At 39.6% G+C, this 19,722-nt stretch overlaps 1 protein-coding gene across 2 annotated transcripts in view; it reads left to right on the forward strand.

The window, feature by feature from the left end:
- The window catches only part of ANKHD1 (ankyrin repeat and KH domain containing 1), a 140,019-nt gene that overhangs the window by 113,760 nt on the left and 6,537 nt on the right, over positions 1-19,722 (forward strand). For both annotated transcript variants that reach the window (XM_066388027.1, XM_066388026.1), the window contains 7 exons: positions 3,972-4,067; positions 4,857-4,973; positions 8,041-8,215; positions 9,983-10,439; positions 10,910-11,056; positions 13,820-13,969; positions 14,112-15,715. In XM_066388027.1, the coding sequence (XP_066244124.1) occupies positions 3,972-4,067; positions 4,857-4,973; positions 8,041-8,215; positions 9,983-10,439; positions 10,910-11,056; positions 13,820-13,969; positions 14,112-15,715 (2,746 nt within the window). The remainder of the gene's footprint in view (positions 1-3,971; positions 4,068-4,856; positions 4,974-8,040; positions 8,216-9,982; positions 10,440-10,909; positions 11,057-13,819; positions 13,970-14,111; positions 15,716-19,722) is intronic.

Consider the following 19,722-nt stretch of genomic DNA (forward strand, 5'->3'; position numbering starts at 1 on the left):
CTGCTTTCGCTGTGTCCCATAAATTTTGAGTTGTTGTATGCTCATTGTCATTCGTTTCTAGGAATTTTTTTATTTCTTCTTTGATCTCATTCTTAATTCATTCATTATTTAACAACCTGCTATTTAGTTTCCATGTGTTTGAGAATTTTTGAGCTTTTCTGTTGTGATTCATTTCTAGTTTCATGCCATTGTGATCGGAGAAAGTGCTTGATATGATTTCAGTCTTCTTAAATTTGTTGAGAGCACTTTTGTGCCCTAACATGTGGTCTATCCTAGAGAATGTACCATGAGCACTTGAAAAGAATGTATATTCTGCTGCTTTAGGGTGAAAGGTTCTGATGACCTAGTGTTTCCAATAAGTCTGCTGTTTCTTTGTTAATTTTCTTTCTTGAGGATCTATCTAGTGATGTTAGTGGGGTATTGAAATCCCCTACTATTATAGTATTGCTGTTGATCTCGCCCTTTAAATCCATCAAAGTCTGCTTTATATATTTGGGTGCTCCTATATTAGGTGCATAGATATTTATAATAGTTATATCTTCCTGTTGGATTACCCCCTTTATCATTATGTAGTGGCCTTCTTTATCTCTTACTATATCCTTTGTTTTAAAGTCCAATTTGTCTGATATAAGTATTGCTACCCCAGCTCTTTTTTCATTTCCGTTTGCATAAAATGTTTTTTTCCATCCTTTTACCTTCAATCTATGTGTGTCTTTTGTTCTAAGGTGTGTCTCTTGTAGACAACATATGTATGGGTCCTGTTTTCTTATCCACGCAGCTACCCTATGTCTTTTGATTGGATCATTTAATCCATTTACATTTAAGGTTATTATTGATATGTAGTTGTTTATTGCCATTTTCTTCTTTAAAGGTGTATTCCTTTTTTGCTATATTCTTTTCCCACTTTGATCTGTTTACAACAGGCCCCTTAACATTTCCTGCAGCATTGGTTTGGTTGTAATGAATTCCTTGAGTTGTTTTTGTCTGGGAAGCTTTTTATTTCTCCTTCGTTTTTTTTTTTTGTGTGTGTGTGAAATAATAAACGGCTTTATTGAGTACAGAGCGCACACCCCGCCCAGCAAGGTTCCCTGGCCTCGAGGAAAGATGGAGGCCAGAGAAGTTGCCTCTCCTTCGATTTTAAACGATAGCTTTGCTGGATAAAGTAGTCTTGGTTGTAGGTTCTTGTTCTGCATTACTTTGAATATTTCTTGCCATTCCCTTCTGGCCTCAAGTGTTTCTGTTGAGAAGTCGGATGTCATCTTTATGGGGGTTCCTTTGTAGGTGATAACTTTTTTTTCTCTTGCAGCTTTTAATATTTTCTCTTTATCACTTAGCTTTGGTATTTTAATTATGATATGTCTTGGTGTAGGTTTCTTTGGGTTTCTCTTTAATGGAGTCCTCTGTGCTTCTTGGACTTGTGAGAGTTTCTCTTGCATTAATTTAGGGAAGTTTTCAGCTATGATATGATTGAACAAAGTCTCTATCCCTTGTTCCTTTTCTTCTTCTTCAGGAACCCCTATGATGCGGATGTTATTTCTCTTCATGTTGTCACAGAGCTCTCTAAGAGTTTCCTCTGACTTTTTGAGTCTCTTTTCTCTTTTCTCCTCTGCTTTCATGCCTTCATTCCAGTTGTCCTCTAACTTGCTGATTCGATCCTCTGCTCTATCCTGTTTTTAATTCCTTCCATTGTGGTCTTTATTTCTGATATTGTATTTGTCATCTCCGACTGACTCTTTTTTATACTTGCTATTTCTTTATTTAGGTGTTCATAATGACCGTCCATTGTTGTTCTAAGATCCCTAAGCATCCTTACAATCATTATTTTGAACTCCTCATCTGGAAGTTTGATTATTTCCATATCACTCAGTTCATCTCTTGAAGGTGTGTCTTGTGGTTTCATTTGGATTGCACTTCTTTGTCTTCTCATCATCTGTTTTTGGGTGTTTTATTTGTAGAGTTGGTTGAGTCTAGGCTTGGTGTTGTCTGCCTCCAGTTTTCAGTTGTGTTATTTCTAGGTCTTCTTGGGTTGGTATATAGGAAGTGAATGTTAATGCTCATGTTACATCCAATGTCATGGAAAGCCAACAGCATTCTTTGAACCAGTAGTTCATAGTTTCCTGCTTTTTTGTTGCCAAGGAAGTTCTTTGTAACTGCCACAAAAGACTGCCATGCTGCTTTCTCCTCCTTATTTATCTTCCTGGCAAATTCTTTGTCACGTATGAGGGTTCGAATTTGAGGTCCATCAAATGTACCTGCTTTTTTTTCTTTTTTTTTTTTTTTTCAGAGACAGAGAGAGAGTCAGAGAGAAGGATAGACAGGGACAGACAGACAGGAACAGAGAGATGAGAAGCATCAATCATTAGTTTTTCATTGCGTGTTACAACACCTTAGTTGTTCATTGATTGCTTTCTCATGTGTGCCTTGACTGCGGGCCTTCAGCAGACTGAGTAACTCCTTGCTGGAGCCAGCGACCTTGGGTCCAAGCTGGTGAGCTTTTTGCTCAAACCAGATGAGCCCGTGCTCAAGCTGGCAACCTCGGGATCTCAAACCTGGGTCCTCTGCATCCCAGTCCGACGCTCTATCCACTGTGCCACCACCTGGTCTGGCGAATATACCTGCTTTTATCTTCTCAATAGTCAAGGCAGGAAAAGCAGAAATAATATGTTGAAAACATTCACTTGCTCTATTGAAAGACTGAACAAACTGCTTCATTAAGCCAAGTTTGATGTGAAGTGGGGGAAAAATGATCCTGCCTTGATTAACTACAGGTTCATTCACAATATTTTGCATCCCTACTTCCAGAGCTTCACATTTCGGCCACTCTTTCTGTGTCCAGTGTTTCTCCCGAGCTCTGCTGTCCCACAAACACAGAAAGCAAGGATACTTTGTGAAACCTCTCTGTTGTCCTAGCAGGAAATTTACCATTTTAAGATCCACACAAATGATCCAGTTATGCTCCTCATACTTCAGAAAGTCGAGGACAATTTTTGTCATTATAATCTTCTCGCAGATGAGTTGAATAACCAATTGAAACCGCTGAAAATAGGCGATATATGCACGTGTCACAAATGATGAAATATTGCGCCTTTGACGTTGAAGTGTGTAACAGCCACATATATAACAGAAGGTGTCAGGACTATTCTTACATTTATACCTACTCGAAGAAGCCATGATTCAATCATAAAACAAAATAAGAGGGTGTTTTTATCAGATAATAATTTTTTACATTTAAAAATAACTACAATTATGTAAAAGTGATGTTTGTAAAACATTAATTGCCTTGTGGTTATGTTCAATCCAAAAGTCGTTGCCCTTTAACTCCAATTTAAAAACCAATGCATGCCATTAACTGTAACAAAAAGAAATTAAAATTTCATAAAAACTAGAGCATGCACCAAAAAATGGATTTCAGATTTGGAATCAGCGATTCAGAAGTATATAGAAACAGTTCTAAAACCTTATGCAACAGAAAATGAAAAAAAAAAATTTGTTCCACAGTGATTATTCAGCCTCTGATAATGACGTTTAGAAAGTGTTTTACCGAGATTCAAGTCATAAGACTCAAATGCTTTGTTTAGTAGCATGAGAATGAAAGTAGTGCTTTGGCATCTAGAGCATCCTTTTTGTTTTTAGGACTAATTTATGTTTTAAACTGAGGTTTATTTTACATCACCGATTTAATTTTAATACAGTTATTCAAAGAGATACCTTTTTTCTACTAAATTTTTTCAACTTTTAATGGGAAATGGGCATATTAAATTTAGGAAAATTTTTTTAGTCCACCATTTATTTCTGAGCATGTACTTCTCTTTTTCTATTTATAAACTCAACATTTTTTATTTTTATAATTATAATTTGTAGTTTAGTAAACCATCTGCAAGTGTTACTATACCTTTTACTCTTAAGCTTTTAAGCATATGCGTAAAATTTAAAGGAATTCTTTTGTGTATTCTTTGTTGTACTCTTTACAGGGTCATGTAAAAGTTGTTCAATATTTGGTGAAGGAAGTCAATCAGTTCCCTTCTGATATAGAATGCATGAGATACATAGCAACAATTACAGATAAGGTAAGTTTAATATGCTATTGAAGCACATTTTTGTTCTTTGTAGAAATAGTGCCAAAATGTGCAGTTACCAACCTGTTCTTTTTTTCCTCTGTGTGACTGATCACCTGATCTTTCTCTGCTTTCGTTTCTCCATTTGTAAATTGAGGATGGGTATAATACTTTTGTTAAATTATAAATTTTCTTGTTCTTGTGAACCATAATTACAGTGACTGCAGCAAAAGTGTATTACTAGACCACTAGCCTGATTTAGAAAGTTTTCTAAGAGAATGTATAAAGTTTTTAGGAAATGGTTCTTTCTTTCTTTCTTTTTTTTTTTTTTTTTTTTTAGAGGGCAGGGGACAAACAGGAAGGGAGAGAGACAAAAAGCATCAGTTCTTCATTGTGGCACCTAAGTTGTTCATTGATTGCTTTCTCATGTGTGCCTTGGGGAGGGGGGCACCAGCCGCCAGTGACCCCTTGCTCAAGCCAGGAACCGTGGGGTCATGGTAATGATTCCACGCTCAAGCCAGTAACCCCACGCTCAAGCTGGTGAGCCATGCTCAAGCCGGCAATTTAGAGGTTTTGAACCTGGGTCCTCTGCATCCTAGGCTGACACTCTATCCACTGCATCACTGCCTGGTCAAGTGGAAATGGCTCCTTATTTTAGTAAAAGTTTTATTCATGACTAGACTCTACGGATACCATGGTTTAGTGAATTTTAAATTATTTTGGTATGCTAATTAGCTCATTTGATTTGATCTGTTTATGTTATGTGTTTCTATATTGACGTAATTCCATTTTCCACCATAGGAACTGTTGAAAAAATGTCACCAGTGTGTTGAGACAATTGTGAAGGCTAAAGACCAACAGGCTGCAGAAGCAAACAAGAATGCAAGTATTCTTTTAAAGGAACTTGATCTGGAAAAGGTGAGTGGGAAAAATAATTTTCCTTACTAGAAATTGTTGAAAATCTAGGATAAATTTGCCACCTATATGACTAATGCTTTCTTTTTTTTTTTTTTATGTTTATTTCATTGATTTTAGAGAGGGAATGGGAGGAAGTGAGAGAGAGACAGGAACACGGATCTGTTCCTATATGTGTTCTGACTGGGGATCGACTAGTAACCTCTGGAGATTGGGAACAATGCTCTAACCAACCAGCTTTCTGGTCAGGGCATGACCAATATTTTTTTTTTTTTTTTTTTTAAGTCTGAACATTTTATTTTTAAAAAATGACTCCTGACCAATATTCTTAACAAAATATCTTTTCAAAGGAAATGATTAATAGATATCAAACTACCATAATTTTTTTATTCTGATGTATCATTCATAAAATATTTTAAACCATTTAAGTGAGGGACTAGTTTTCATTTAGATCACAGTTTACCAAATGATATAACTACCTTAGTGGTTTTAACATCTATCTGAGAAGAAATTTAGTAAAATGTTGGAAATCATTTATTTATTATAAGATCTGGGCTATAAACGGTGTATTAGATCCTCAATTAAAGTCTTAAGTGTATGCCTGACCAGGCGGTGGCGCAGTGGATAGAGCGTCGGACTGGGATGTGGAGGACCCAGGTTCGAGACCCCAAGGTCTCCAGCTTGAGCGTGGGCTCATCTGGTTTGAGCAAAAAGCTCACCAGCTTGGACCCAAGGTCGCTGGCTCAAACAAGAGGTTACTCGGTCTGCTGAAGGCCCACGGTCAAGGCACATATGAGAAAGCAATTAATGTGCAACTAAGGTGTCATAACAAAAAACTGATTATTGATGCTTCTCATCTCTCTCCGTTCCTGTCTGTCCCTATCTATCCCTCTCTCTGACTCTGTCCATCTGTCCCTGTAAAAAAAAAAAAAAAAATGACTTAAGTGTCAAGCCTGACCTGTGGTGGCATAGTGGATAAAGCGTCAACCTGGATCACTGAGGTCACTGGTTCAAAGCCTTGGCTTGCCTGGTCAAGGCACATATGGTAGTTGATGCTTCTTGCTCAGCCCTCCCTTCTCTCTCTCTCTCTCTTTTCTCTAAAAATGAATAAACTCTTTAAAAAGTAAAAATAAAAATCAAACACTTAAGTGTCAAGTATCCTAGCATGTATGGTAAAATGGAAAAAGTTAAAAAAACAAAATAACATTTCTGAGGCTCAGTCTGCTTACCAGGAAAATCAGGGTGTTGTTATTGAATTTAGAATTTATATTAAAAGAATCAACTCCATGACCAAATAGTCATTCTAGGAAAGCAAGAGATATCTTCACATGAAGATATTTTGTTGATTAAAGGAAGAAAAGAGATTTGATCATTTTGAGAAATGTTAAAATTAGACACTAATTCTTAGTTTAAAAAATACAAAACAAAACTTATAAGCTAAGAACAGAAGGAAAGACTGCTTACAAATCAATGAGAAAAAGAGAACTTGCTCAAAATAAAAAATGATCACACGGATGGGCAATTCACAGAAAAAGAAATAGAAATGTTTGCCCTGGCCAGATAGTTTGGTTAGAGCATCCTGATATGCAGAAATACAAATGTTCACCAAATAGATGGAGAGTGTTCAACTTCATAAATAAAGAAATATACAGTATAGTAGTGATTTAAATTTTTTGACATTAAATTTTTTTTCACCATACTATCAAAGCATAAAATTTAAAGGTCTGGTAATAGCTATTAATGGAAAGAGTATGGAGAAATTAGCACTCTAGTATGATTTTTTAAAGTATGGTGTAAATGAGTATAACCATTAATAGAAGTGCTTGACAAATGAATCAATTAGAAAAGTGAATACCCTTACTCCAGCCATTCCGCTCACAGAAATTTTACCTAAGGTAGGTAGACAAACTCTCAAAGATGTGAATGTAATAAGATCACTCGTTGTATTGCTTATAATGAGGGGGAAATTATAAACCTTAATCTTATTAATTAGGGAATTTATAAGTTTTAGTATCTTCATGATAAACTTAATTACAGTTAAAATTAGAAGGAAAAAAGTTACCTTCATTTTTAAATAAAGTGAAATTTGAAGTTAGATCACAGCTAGGGCCCCATTCACATCTATAGTTTTATTTTTGTGTAACTGCCCAGGGACATGGTCAGCAATTCCCTAAATAGCATTTGGACTTATGCCAACAGAGTGATGAAATGATTTTTTTTTTTTTTTTTTTTTTGCATTTTTCTGAAGCTGGAAACAGGGAGAGACAGTCAGACAGACTCCCGCATGCGCCCGACCGGGATCCACCCGGCACGCCCACCATGGGGCGACGCTCTGCCCACCAGGGGGCGATGCTCTGCCCATCCTGGGCGTCGCCATGTTGCGACCAGAGCCACTCTAGCGCCTGAGGCAGAGGCCACAGAGCCATCCCCAGCGCCCGGGCCATCTTTGCTCCAACGGAGCCTTGGCTGCGGGAGGGGAAGAGAGAGACAGAGAGGAAGGCGCGGCGGAGGGGTGGAGAAGCAAATGGGCGCTTCTCCTGTGTGCCCTGGCCGGTAATCGAATCCGGGTCCTCCGCACGCTAGGCCGACGCTCTACCACTGAGCCAACCGGCCAGGGCTGAAATGATTTTTAATTGAATATACAGTCTCTTCTTTCAGTCCTTAGCCCCTTTCTCATTAACATGGGGGATTTGCAAATTTTTTCTATAAAATGCCAAATAGTAAATAGTTTAGGCTTTGCAGGCCAGGCCATGTGGTCTGACTGTGGGTAACTGAAACTGCAGAAAATAAAACTGGATAAAGAGTGACTGCTGTATACTTGAAACAAGACCCTTGCCAGATGTATGATTTGTAAATTTTCCCTCCTTTTTATGGGTTGTCTGTATTTTCTTGATGGTTCCTTTGAAGTATAAAAACTTTTATTTCTCAGGATGTCCAGTTTATTTATTCCTTTTGTTGCTTTTATAAATGTGTTTTGAGACTGACATGATATATAAACAAAAAATACTTCATTCTTTATTTTAAATTATTGCTTTGTTGATAATATATGATATACCTACTTTATTTGCAGTCAAGAGAGGAGAGTAGAAAGCAGGCGCTTGCAGCTAAAAGAGAGAAAAGGAAAGAAAAGAGAAAAAAGAAAAAAGAGGAGCAGAAAAGGAAGCAGGAGGAAGATGAAGAGAACAAACCTAAGGAGAATTCCGAACTACCAGAGGATGAAGATGAAGAGGAGAATGATGAAGATGGTGAGAAATTACCTGTGATAAAATTCTCCTGTATTGATCAACTTCATTTTGAGTGCTTTTTGCTTTAATTAATTCTAGTTAGAGCCTGACCTGCGGTGGCGCAGTGGGTAAAAGCATTGACCTGGAACACTGTGGTCGCCGGTTCAAAAAAAACCCTGGGCTTCCCTGGTCAAGGCACATATGGGAGTTGATGCTTTCTGCTCCTCCCTCCCTTCTCTCTCTCTCTCTCTCTCTCTCTCTCTCAAATGAATAAATTCTAGTTAATTATTCAGTTACCTTAATCTGAAATTGACAATTGACTCTTACAGTAAATATTTTTAAGTAATATTTTACATTGTAAAGTGATACAGAGAAACAGAATAGGGAAGACGAAAGTAATTTGAGGAAGTCCAGTTGTAATTTAAGTCACCCTATAAAACACCAAATATGTCCTAAAAGTAGTATAGGGAGAGAGGTTTGCCAGGCTCTTCTCTACTCTCCCCTCCCCCAGTGGGAAACTGGGAGAGGTCCGTTTCCTCAATAAATTTTTAGCTAAGGTTCAGGCTCAAAGCTCTATAGCCTCGGGTTTATTACTCTCAAAGAGTTGTTTATTGTACTGACAGTACTGACAGTGTTTGTAGTAGGCAAATAATCTTGCTGTGTTTGAATTCTAATTCTAAAATCCTATTTGAAAAATCTCCTAAATTCAAACTATATTGTGATTTTTGGTTAGTTCGTGAGACTGGCATTTCAGAGCTTAAGAATGTTAACAGTATAGGTCCTGGCCGGTTGGCTCAGCGGTAGAGCGTCAGCCTGGCGTGCGGGGGACCCGGGTTCGATTCCCCGGCCAGGGCACATAGGAGAAGCGCCCATCTGCTTCTCCACCCCCCCCCCCCCTCCTTCCTCTCTGTCTCTCTCTTCCCCTCCCGCAGCCAAGGCTCCATTGGAGCGGGGATGGCCCAGGCGCTGGGGATGGCTCCTTGGCCTCTGCCCCAGGCGCTAGAGTGGCTCTGGTCGCGGCAGAACGACGCCCCGGAGGGGGCAGAGCATTGCCCCCTGGTGGGCAGAGCGTCGCCCCCGGTGGGTGTGCCGGGTGGATCCCGGTCGGCGCATGTGGGAGTCTGTCTGTCTCTCCCCGTTTCCAGCTTCAGAAAAAAAAAAAAATACAAAAAAAAAAAAAAAAAGAATGTTAACAGTATAAATATTTTATACCAATTTAGACATCAAAATATGATATAGGCCTGACCTGTAGTGGCGCAGTGGATAAAGCGTCGACCTGGAAATGCTGAGGTCGCCAGTTTGAAACCCTGGGCTTGCCTGGTCAAGGCACATATAGAGTTGATGCTTCCGGCTCCTCCCCCCTTCTCTCTCTCTGTTTCTCTCTCTCCCTCTCTCTCTCCTCCCTAAAAATGAATAAATAAAAAAAATTTTTTTTAAATGATATATCTGTTCTAACAACAGTAAAGATTTCTTTATTTACTAGTAAATACTGGTCAAAGAAAAATATGATGTGAGGGACTAAATTATGAAACACTGTAATTTGTTTTGAGATCAGTAGCTCTCCCAGTTTTGTTTTGTTTTTTTTAATTTAATTTAATTTATTTATTTTTAGAGAGGAGACAGAGAGGGAGAGAGAGAGAAGGGGGAGGAGCAGGAAGCATCAACTCCCATATGTGCCTTGACCAGGCAAGCCCAGGGTTTCAAACCGGCGACCTCAGCATTTCTAGGTCGACGCTTTATAAGATCGGTAGCTCTCAATGTAATTTTTATCCTTTTTAATAATTTCAGTGGAGCAAGAAGTTCCCATTGAGCCTCCCAGTGCAACCACCACCACCACAATTGGAATCTCTGCAACATCTGCAACATTCACAAATGCTTTTGGGAAAAAAAGGGCCAATGTTGTGACAACCCCCAGCACCAATCGGAAAAATAAGAAGAACAAAACAAAAGAGACCCCTCCCACTGCACCTTTAATATTACCAGAACAACATATATCCTTAGCACAGCAAAAAGCAGACAAAAATAAAATAAATGGAGAACCCAGAGGTGGCGGTACAGGTGGAAATAGTGATTCAGATAACGTGGACAGCACAGATTGCAACAGTGAGAGTAGCAGTGGTGGTAAGAGCCAAGAGTTAAATTTCACTGTGGATGTGAATGCCTCTGGTGACCGGAGATACCCCTCGCTGCTGCTCCATTCCCAAGAAGAAAAAACGAGTACTGCTGCTTCTAAAACTCAAACACGGTAAATTTTTCTGATTTGTAAACTCGACATCCAGCTGTACTTCTTAATGTCTACCACAATAATTTGAAGTTTCTTCTTCAAGCACAACTTGTTTTAAACAGTTTAAGTCTACCTCATTATCTTTCTTCAGTATTCAAAAGTGAAATTCATCAATGTTCTAATCATGTGCTAGTTATGAAATGAGATTATTAAAAATGTTTATGATTCCATTTTGAAGTTGAAAATATTAGCATACCTTGATTTTCACTGTCATTTTTATTGATTGTAATACAACTTTTGGCTGCTGAATCCATTTTTATACTAAAATAGATGTTGGACTCTGTCCTATTTCTGTTTTTCTGGATTGTTGATAATTTGATGTGCCAAATTTTAATTCAAATATTTCAGTGTAACTTTGTCCATAAAGTATTCTCTTGAGTTTCTAACTTAAAATTTACCTTTTATTGGACTTGATATTTCTCTCTTCTCAGACTTGAAGGCGAAGTGAATCCTAATTCCTTATCAACAAGCTACAAGTCAGTGTCATTGCCAGTAAGCTCTCCAAACATAAAGCTAAATCTGACTAGCCCCAAAAGGGGGCAGAAAAGAGAAGAAGGGTGGAAAGAAGTTGTACGAAGGTAAGTAGAATTAATCTTATCTTTTTAACTTTCATAGACCATACAGATTCTCCTCTGCCAGATGGTTACCCACTTAATTAATGAATAATTTGAAAATAGTTATTTTTATTTATTTATTTTTTTAGTGAGAGAGACAGAGACAGGAACAGGAAAGGAAAAAGATGAGAAGCATCAACTCATAGTTGCAGCACTTTAGTTGTTCATTGATTGCTTCTCATACGTGCCTTGACCAGGGCCTTCAACCAAGCCAGTGACCCCTTGCTCAAGCCAGTGACCTTTGGCTTCAAGCCAGTGACTTTTTGGGCTCAAGCCAGCAACCGTGGGGTCATGTCTATGATCCTATGCTCAAGCCAGTGGCCCCGCGCTCAAGCCAGTGACCTCATGGTTTTTAACCTGGGACCTCAGTGTCCCAGGTTGATGCTCTCTATACACTGTGCTACCCACCAGTCAGGCTAAACGTTATTGTTATTCTTTTAAACTATAGGGTCATGCTAAATCCAAAGTAGCCTAATACAAAATTAGAAGCAATGTATAAATTTGCATGTGTATTTTAAATGAAACAGCTAATGTTGGCTTTAGAATTAAAAAAATCATTTTATTAAAATAAGATTTACAGAAGTTTATAAACCATACAAAATGTTCACAAGCTTCTTTTTCAAGGGAAGATTCTACACTTGACAGCAAAGTCACAGTGTTATTAGTGAGGGCTATGATGTTTATTTAGTAGTTCCATATTAGTTCAGACATATCTATTTATAGTGTTTAAAATAAGTTAGACCTGGCTAGAGAGCATATTCTGGAAACTGGTTAGCTGCTTTTACTGCAGTTAAATCATTAAAATTAAAACTACCTTCATCCTCAGAAAAAGAAAGAAACACCTATACCCCTGCAGCTAACCCTAGCAACTACCTTTATTCACACTGCCTTATCCTTAAGTCATGGTGGAGGAAATAAATAAAAGCAGATAAAGGCCATTGCTTTTAAATGTTACACACAATCCAGGTGATACTTTTAGTCTCTGTTCACACTTTACAACATGGAATCAGGACAGGACATAAATTTGCTAATGTGCATTTAATCACCAAAGGATGGAGGTATCTGGGCTTTTATTATATAATGTTCCCATGACTTTGTGTTTATAAATGCAAACTAAAAAGGAAGAAATCTTGGAAGAATAGGAGATGTGATGCACACTTAATAATCATATTGACTTAGTATTATTTATGGCATATTGCTTACTCCATGCTCTGGTTTTCAAAATACCTAAATATATTCTTCTCAACTTGTCTAAATTAAGATGATAAATCTTGATTATGAAATATACTTTAGGGGCTGCCATTGAGTAGTCTTCTAGAAGGAGTAGTCTAAGTTTAAAGGTCCCTGCCTCAAAGGGGGAATCCTACAGACTACCAATGACCACATGAAAATAATGGGTGCTCTTCTCATTTTTTTGTGCCAGCAAATACAAGGTTTCTTTGATAGTCCTGCAGGGCTGTTGGCCCATCTTGTCAAATGCTAGTATCAGCCTCTAGTCTTCTCTCTGTCTCCACTCACCTCACACACAAGTGGAAGACCCAGGTTCTGCTTGTGAGTTGCTTTTCATGTAGTTCAAATCCAAGACTTTATTCTTTATTGCTAATTATAAGTTTGTTGGTACCGATAAGCTAGCTTCTGATACTCACTGTGAAATTTAACAATAGGATATACATTATTTTAATTTAGAGAGAGTCAATACTGTATTCACTGCAGTTTAGTTGACATGATATTTGGGGCAAATTTGAATGCTTTAGATCAGGAGCAGTCAACCATTTTATACCTACTGCCCACTTTTGTATCTCTGTTAGTAGTAAAATTTTCTAACTGCCCACCAGTTCCACAGTAATGGTGATTTATAAAGTAGGGAAGTAATTTTACTTTATAAAATTTATAAAGCAGAGTTACAGCAAGTTAAAGCATATAATAATAATTACTTACCAAGTACTTTATGTCGGATTTTCGCTGTTTGACAGAATAAATCTTTATAAAACAACTTACTATAGTTAAATCTATCTTTTTATTTATACTTTGGTTGCTCCGCTACCGCCCACCATGAAAGCTGGAACGCCCACTAGTGGGCGGTGGGGATCAGGTTGACTACCACTGCTTTAGATTATGAATGATTTGGCCCTGGCCGATTGGCTCAGTGGTAGAGCGTCGGCCTGGCGTGCGGAAGTCCCGGGTTCAATTCCTGGCCAGGGCACACAGGAGAGGTGCCCATCTGCTTCTCCACCCCTCCCCCTCCTTCCTCTCTGTCTCTCTCTTCCCCTCCCACAGCCAAGGCTCCATTGGAGCAAAGATGGCCCGGGCGCTGGGGATGGCTCCTTGCTGGGGATGGCTCCTTTGTCTGCTCCAGGCGACAAAGCGACGCCCCGGATGGGCAGAGCATCGCCCCCTGGTGGGCGTGCCAGGTGGATCCCGGTCGGGCGCATGCGGGAGTCTGTCTGACTGCTTCCCCATTTCCAGCTTCAGAAGGAAAAAAAAAAAAAAGATTATGAATGATTTAAATATAATTTTTATTTTAATGGCAGTGTAATTTTTACCTTTACTAAATTACATATGTGACGTCAGTTTTTAAAATAAAAAATTCTAACAATTTCCTCTTTAAGATTTAAGAAATATTCTACAAATGTCCATGAAGAAACATTGAGATAGCCTTTTTATTTATAAATTTACTATTCAAAGACATTTCATTTCATAAACTCATGTGTAGTCTTAATTTTTTAGGTCAAAGAAATTGTCTGTTCCAGCCTCAGTGGTTTCCAGGATAATGGGGAGAGGAGGGTGCAACATCACCGCAATACAAGATGTAACTGGTGCTCATATTGATGTGGATAAACAGAAAGATAAGAACGGCGAGAGAATGATCACAATAAGGTAATTGCTACTTCTTTGTGGAACTTAAATTTTGTTAGAAGCATATTTCTGGTAGGTATGATAGAATCAAGGATTTTCTTTCATGGTAAAAATTACCTGGTTTTTTATGTTTTTGATATTGTTTTTGTTTGTTTTCTACCAGGGGTGGTACTGAATCAACAAGATATGCAGTTCAACTTATCAATGCACTTATTCAAGATCCTGCTAAGGAACTGGAAGACTTGATTCCTAAAAATCATATCAGAACACCCACCAGCAGCAAGTCCGTCTACGCAAACTTCCCCTCTGGAGCAGGCACCTCAGCAGCTTCCAGTAAGAACGCATTTCCCTTGGGTGCTCCAAATCTTGTAACCTCACAGGCCACAACATTATCTACGTTCCAGCCCACTAATAAACTTAATAAGAACGTCCCAACAAATGTACGATCTTCTTTCCCTGTCTCTCTACCATTAGCTTATCCCCACCCTCATTTTGCCCTGCTGGCTGCTCAGACTATGCAGCAGATTCGGCACCCTCGCCTACCCATGGCCCAGTTCGGAGGAACCTTTTCACCCTCTCCTAACACTTGGGGACCATTCCCAGTGAGACCTGTGAATCCTGGCAACGCAAATAGCTCTCCAAAGCATAATCCTACCGGCCGTCTACCTAACCAGAATGGAGCTGTTTTGCCCTCCGAGTCTACTGGACTAGCTACTGCCAGTTGTCCTATCACTGTCTCTTCTGTAGTTGCGGCCAGTCAGCAACTGTGTGTGACTAACACCCGGACTCCTTCATCAGTCAGAAAGCAGTTGTTTGCCTGTGTACCTAAGACAAGTCCTCCAGCAACAGGGATTTCTTCTGTGACAAGCTCTTGTACTTCCCTGCCTTCAGTGTCCTCTGCACCTGTCACTAGTGGGCAAGTTCCCACCACACTTCTACCTGCAAGTACTCCTCAAGCCCAGCTTTCTTCACAGAAGATGGAGCCTTTCTCTGCCATGCCACCCCCCAAAGAGAAAGTATCCACACAGGATCAACCCATGGCAAACCTGTGTACCCCATCTTCAACTGCAAATAGCTCCGCCAGTAATACCCCAGGAGCTCCAGAAACTCTCCCATCTAATAGTCCTACTCCTCCCTCCAACAACACTCAGGAGGAGGCCCAGCCATCCAGTGTGTCTGATCTAAGTCCTATGTCATTGCCTTTTGTGTCTAATTCAGAACCTGCTCCATTGACTTTGGCACCACCGAGACTGGTTGCAGCTGATAATCAGGATACCAATAATTTACCTCAGTTAGCTGTACCAGCACCTCGAGTTTCTCATCGAATGCAGCCCAGAGGTTCTTTTTACTCAGTGGTACCAAATGCAACTATACACCAGGATCCCCAGTCTATTTTTGTTACAAACCCAGTTCCTTTAACACCACCTCAAGGCCCACCAACTGCAGTGCAGCTTTCTTCAGCCATGAACATTATGAATGGTTCTCAGATGCACATTAACCCGGCAAACAAATCGTTGCCACCGACATTTGGCCCAACCACACTTTTCAATCACTTCAGTAGTCTTTTTGATAGCAGTCAGGTGCCAGCTAACCAGGGTTGGGGAGATGGTCCCCTATCTTCACGAGTTGCTGCAGACGCCTCTTTCACTGTTCAGTCAGCGTTCCTGAATAACTCTGTTGTTGGACACTTGGAAAATGTGCACCCTGACAACTCCAAGGCGCCTGGCTTTAGACCACCTTCCCAGCGAGTTTCTACTAGTCCAGTTGGTAAGTTATTACAGGCAGTCTGTTGGTTACAAATGAGACAGGTTCTGTAGATTTGTTCTTAAGTTGAATTTGTATGTAAGTTTTAACAGGTGCATTTACCTGTTAAGTGCAACTCCGATGTTTGTCTAAACATAGTATTTTTACCTTTTTGTGCATATAAATACTTGACCGTTTTCAAATATAACCTTAAACATGATGCAGAAAATGATGGACTTGTTGGAGAGGATGGGAGTGGTGTTAGAGAGTCAATTTGATTCTAATGCTGGAGTCAGTTTTTGAAGTAGGCATCAAGGGAGGTTTGTACAGAGCTTTTCTTTTTCTCATCATAAATGGCCCTGTAGCATCTCAAGCCTTTGGTGACTGTGTGGTAAACTATGGCGAACCTCTCTGTATTCAGGATCTGCTCCTTTAACTTTGCTATTCCTGCTTCAATGAGATGAAAAGCATCAGCTAACTCTCTTATAGAAAATTTTTTCGGTTCTGGAGTTTCTAAGTCCCTGATTTTTTCCCTAAGTGCTGTCATCTGCTGCTCTAGTTCCATAAGGTCTTCATTGGTTAGAGAGTTCCATTGGTTAGTTCACTGGTAGTCAACCTGGTCCCTACTGCCCACTAGTGGGCGTTCCAGCTTTCATATAAATAAAAAGATAGATTTAACTATAGTAAGTTGTTTTATAAAGATTTATTTTGCCAAACTTAGCAAAAATCCGACATAAAGTACTTAGTAAGTAATTATTATATGCTTTAACTTGCTGTAACTCTGCTTTATAAATTTTATAAAGTAAAGTTACTTCCCTACTTTATAAATCACCATTACTTTGGAACCGGTGGGTGGTTAGAAAATTTTACTACTAACATAGATACAAAAGTGGGCTGTAGGTATAAAAAGGTTGACTACCCCTGGGTTAGTTCTTCGCCATGGTAGTCGAGTAACTCTATGATGTCGTATTCACTGATGCTCAGCTGCGGTCAATTATCAAAATCCCTTAATGGTGCTCTGTTTGTAAGTACAAGTTGTGACTTACTGTATAACTATCACTGCAGCTCCATTTGGGGCTCTAACCGCGTAATCTAATATTCTAAGATAATATAAAGTGTTTATTTTGTACATATTATTGCATAATCTTAAAGGAATGAGAGTATGCCATAAATAGTAAAGACCCTTTAATGATTTCTGATTGGGCAAAAAGAGTAGCTGTAAGTAAGTCCCTCACATATATTGAGCTGCTGTACTCTATATGACCTCTCTGTTCCTCATAGAAATGACCTTGTATCAGTCCATTTTCTTAGAATTGGTATAACATGATATTAATAAAACAAGATTTATAAAGTGCTTCAAAGACTCCAAATTTATAGACTTTAAAAAAAATCACAGTGAGCCTGACCTGTGGTGGCGCAGTGGATAAAGCGTCGACCTGGAACGCTGAGGTCACCAGTTTGAAACCCTGGGCTTGCCTGGTCAAGGCACATATGGGAGTTGATGCTTCCAGCTCCTACCCCCCTTCTCTCTCTCTCTGTCTCTCCTCTCTAAAATGAATAAATAGGCCCTGGCCGGTTGGCTCAGTGGTAGAGCGTCGGCCTGGAGTGCAGGAGTCCCGGGATCGATTCCTGGCCAGGGCACACAGGAGAAGCGCCCATCTGCTTCTCCACCCCTCCCCCTCTACTTCCTCTCTGTCTTTCTCTTCCCCTCCCGCAGCCAAGGCTCCATTGGAGCAAAGTTTGCCAGGGCGCTAGGGATGGCTCTGTGGCCTCTGCCTCAGGCGCTAGAATGGCTCTGGTTGCGGCAGAGCGACGCCCCAAGATGGGCAGAGCATCGCCCCAAGATGGGCAGAGCATCGCCCCCTGGTGGGCATGCTGGGTGGATCCTGGTCGGGCGCATGCGGGAGTCTGTCTGACTGCCTCCCTGTTTCCAACTTCGGAAAAATACAAAAAAAAATAATAATAACAGTGATTGTCTGACCAGGTGGTGGATAGAGCATCAGACTGGGATGCAGAGGACAGGTTTGAAACCCTGAGGTCGCTGGCTTGAGCACAAGGTCACTGGCTTGAGCAACAGGTTCCTCACTCTGTTGTAGCCCCCAGTCAAGGCACATATGAGAAAGCAATCAATGCACATCTAAGGTGCCACAACAAAGAATTGATGTTTCTCCTCTCTCCCTTCCTGCCTGTCTGTCCGTATCTGTTCCTCTCTCTGACTCTCTCTCTGTCTCTGTTAAAAAAAAAAATCACAGTGATTGCCCTGGCCAGATAGCTCAGTTGGTTAAGCATTGACCCAGTGTGCCATGGTTGTGAGTTTGATAACCAGTCACGGCACATGCAAGAGTCAACCAATGAATGCATAAATAAGTGGAACAATGGATCAGTGTTTCTCTCTTGCTTGATCTCCCTTCCTTCTCTCTCTAAATTTCAATAAATAAAGAAATTTAAATTAGTAAATAAAATAAAATCATAGTGATTGCTTATTTTCTCAGATTTAAAAATTTTGAGTTACAGGGGTGTTTAGGCTCATTAATCTTTATTTTTTGTTTTCATTCTTGGATGTTTAGACCAAATATTAAATGATGATATTTAATATACTGCTCACAAAATTTAGAGGCTATTTCAAAATAAAAATAGCGATAAAAAAAGAAGCATTTTATTTTTTTTATTAAACAAGAACATCAGAAAAGCAAACAAGTCAAAGAAAGTTGTTTTATTATGCAGTGAAATGTAAAACCAACTTTTATTTCATTGGTGAAAATGCACTATGCAAAAGGCTGAAAGTACTAGAGTATCTGCACGTTCCCTGATCCCTTCATTTTTGGAGCAGTGTAGTACTCTGTTATTTACAATAGATGGAGCTGGTTGAAGAGATCCAGCCACCTGTGAGCTCCTTATTTTAAAAAGACCAGTTTAGATTTAACTATTCATTTCTTAAAATCAGAAATTAGCTGCTGAGACATTGTAAGAAATATATAGAAAGATAAGAAGCCAAGTTGGCTTGGAGATATTTGGAAAACCAAAATCTATTTTCCATAGTCTAAGAACCAAATTTCACTCAAGTCTGCACTATTCTGAAAAACAAATTAGAAATTGTGGTGGCAGGCCTAGAATGGGGTTAAGAATTATTGCCACTTAGCATTTTCTTCCAGTTGGAAAACTGTCCCATACTCCACCTTCCTTTATTGCTAATTATAAATTAATCTCTGTTGTTTAAAATTTGAGTTTATGGATATGGTAGAGCCTTAGCTATCATTTCTGATATGTTTCCATTTACTTGTCTTTTCAGGAAAATGTAGCTCTACAAGTTTACATGAGACCATCTACAGTCCAAAATTTTCTCTAGGATTTTTTTCTTTTTTTATAAATAGATATCTATTTTAACTTTTCATTGGGGGAGACTAATAGAGGTTTTCAGATACCCCATCATAAGAAAAGAGCTCATTGCCAGTGCTCAGGCTGGGATAGAAGACATTAATTAATTCTTGACTTGATTGGCACCAACTAATATGTGAATTTAGAGTTGCTTACCATGAGTTGGAGTTTAGAGCTCTCATTTCCAGTGTTTGAGCCCTTTATTTTTTATTTTTATTATTATTATTTATTTTTCTGAAATGAGAGTGGGGAAGCAGAGAGACTCCCACAGCAGAGAGACCGGATCCACCATTAGGAGGCGATGCTCTGCCCATCTGGGGTGTTCCTCCATTGCAACCAGAGCCATTCTAGCACCTGAGTTGGAGGCCATGGAGCCATCCTCAGCGCCCAGGCCAACTTTGCTCCAGTGGAGCCTTGGCTGTGGGAGTGGAAGAGAGAGATAGAGAGGAAGGAGAAGGGGAAGGGTGGAGAAGCAGATGGGCGCTTCTCCTGTGTGCCCTGGCTGGGACTCGAATCCGGGACATCCACACGCTGGGCAAGCGCTCTAACACTGAGTCAGCCAGCCAGGGCCATGTTTGAGCCCTTTACTCTTCACATACTAACTACGTCCCAGAAAATCTACAGATTATTAATGTCTAGGGGAAAAAAGTCAAGGA

Source organism: Saccopteryx leptura, chromosome 6 (assembly GCF_036850995.1).
Source record: "Saccopteryx leptura isolate mSacLep1 chromosome 6, mSacLep1_pri_phased_curated, whole genome shotgun sequence".
NCBI lineage: Eukaryota > Metazoa > Chordata > Mammalia > Chiroptera > Emballonuridae > Saccopteryx > Saccopteryx leptura.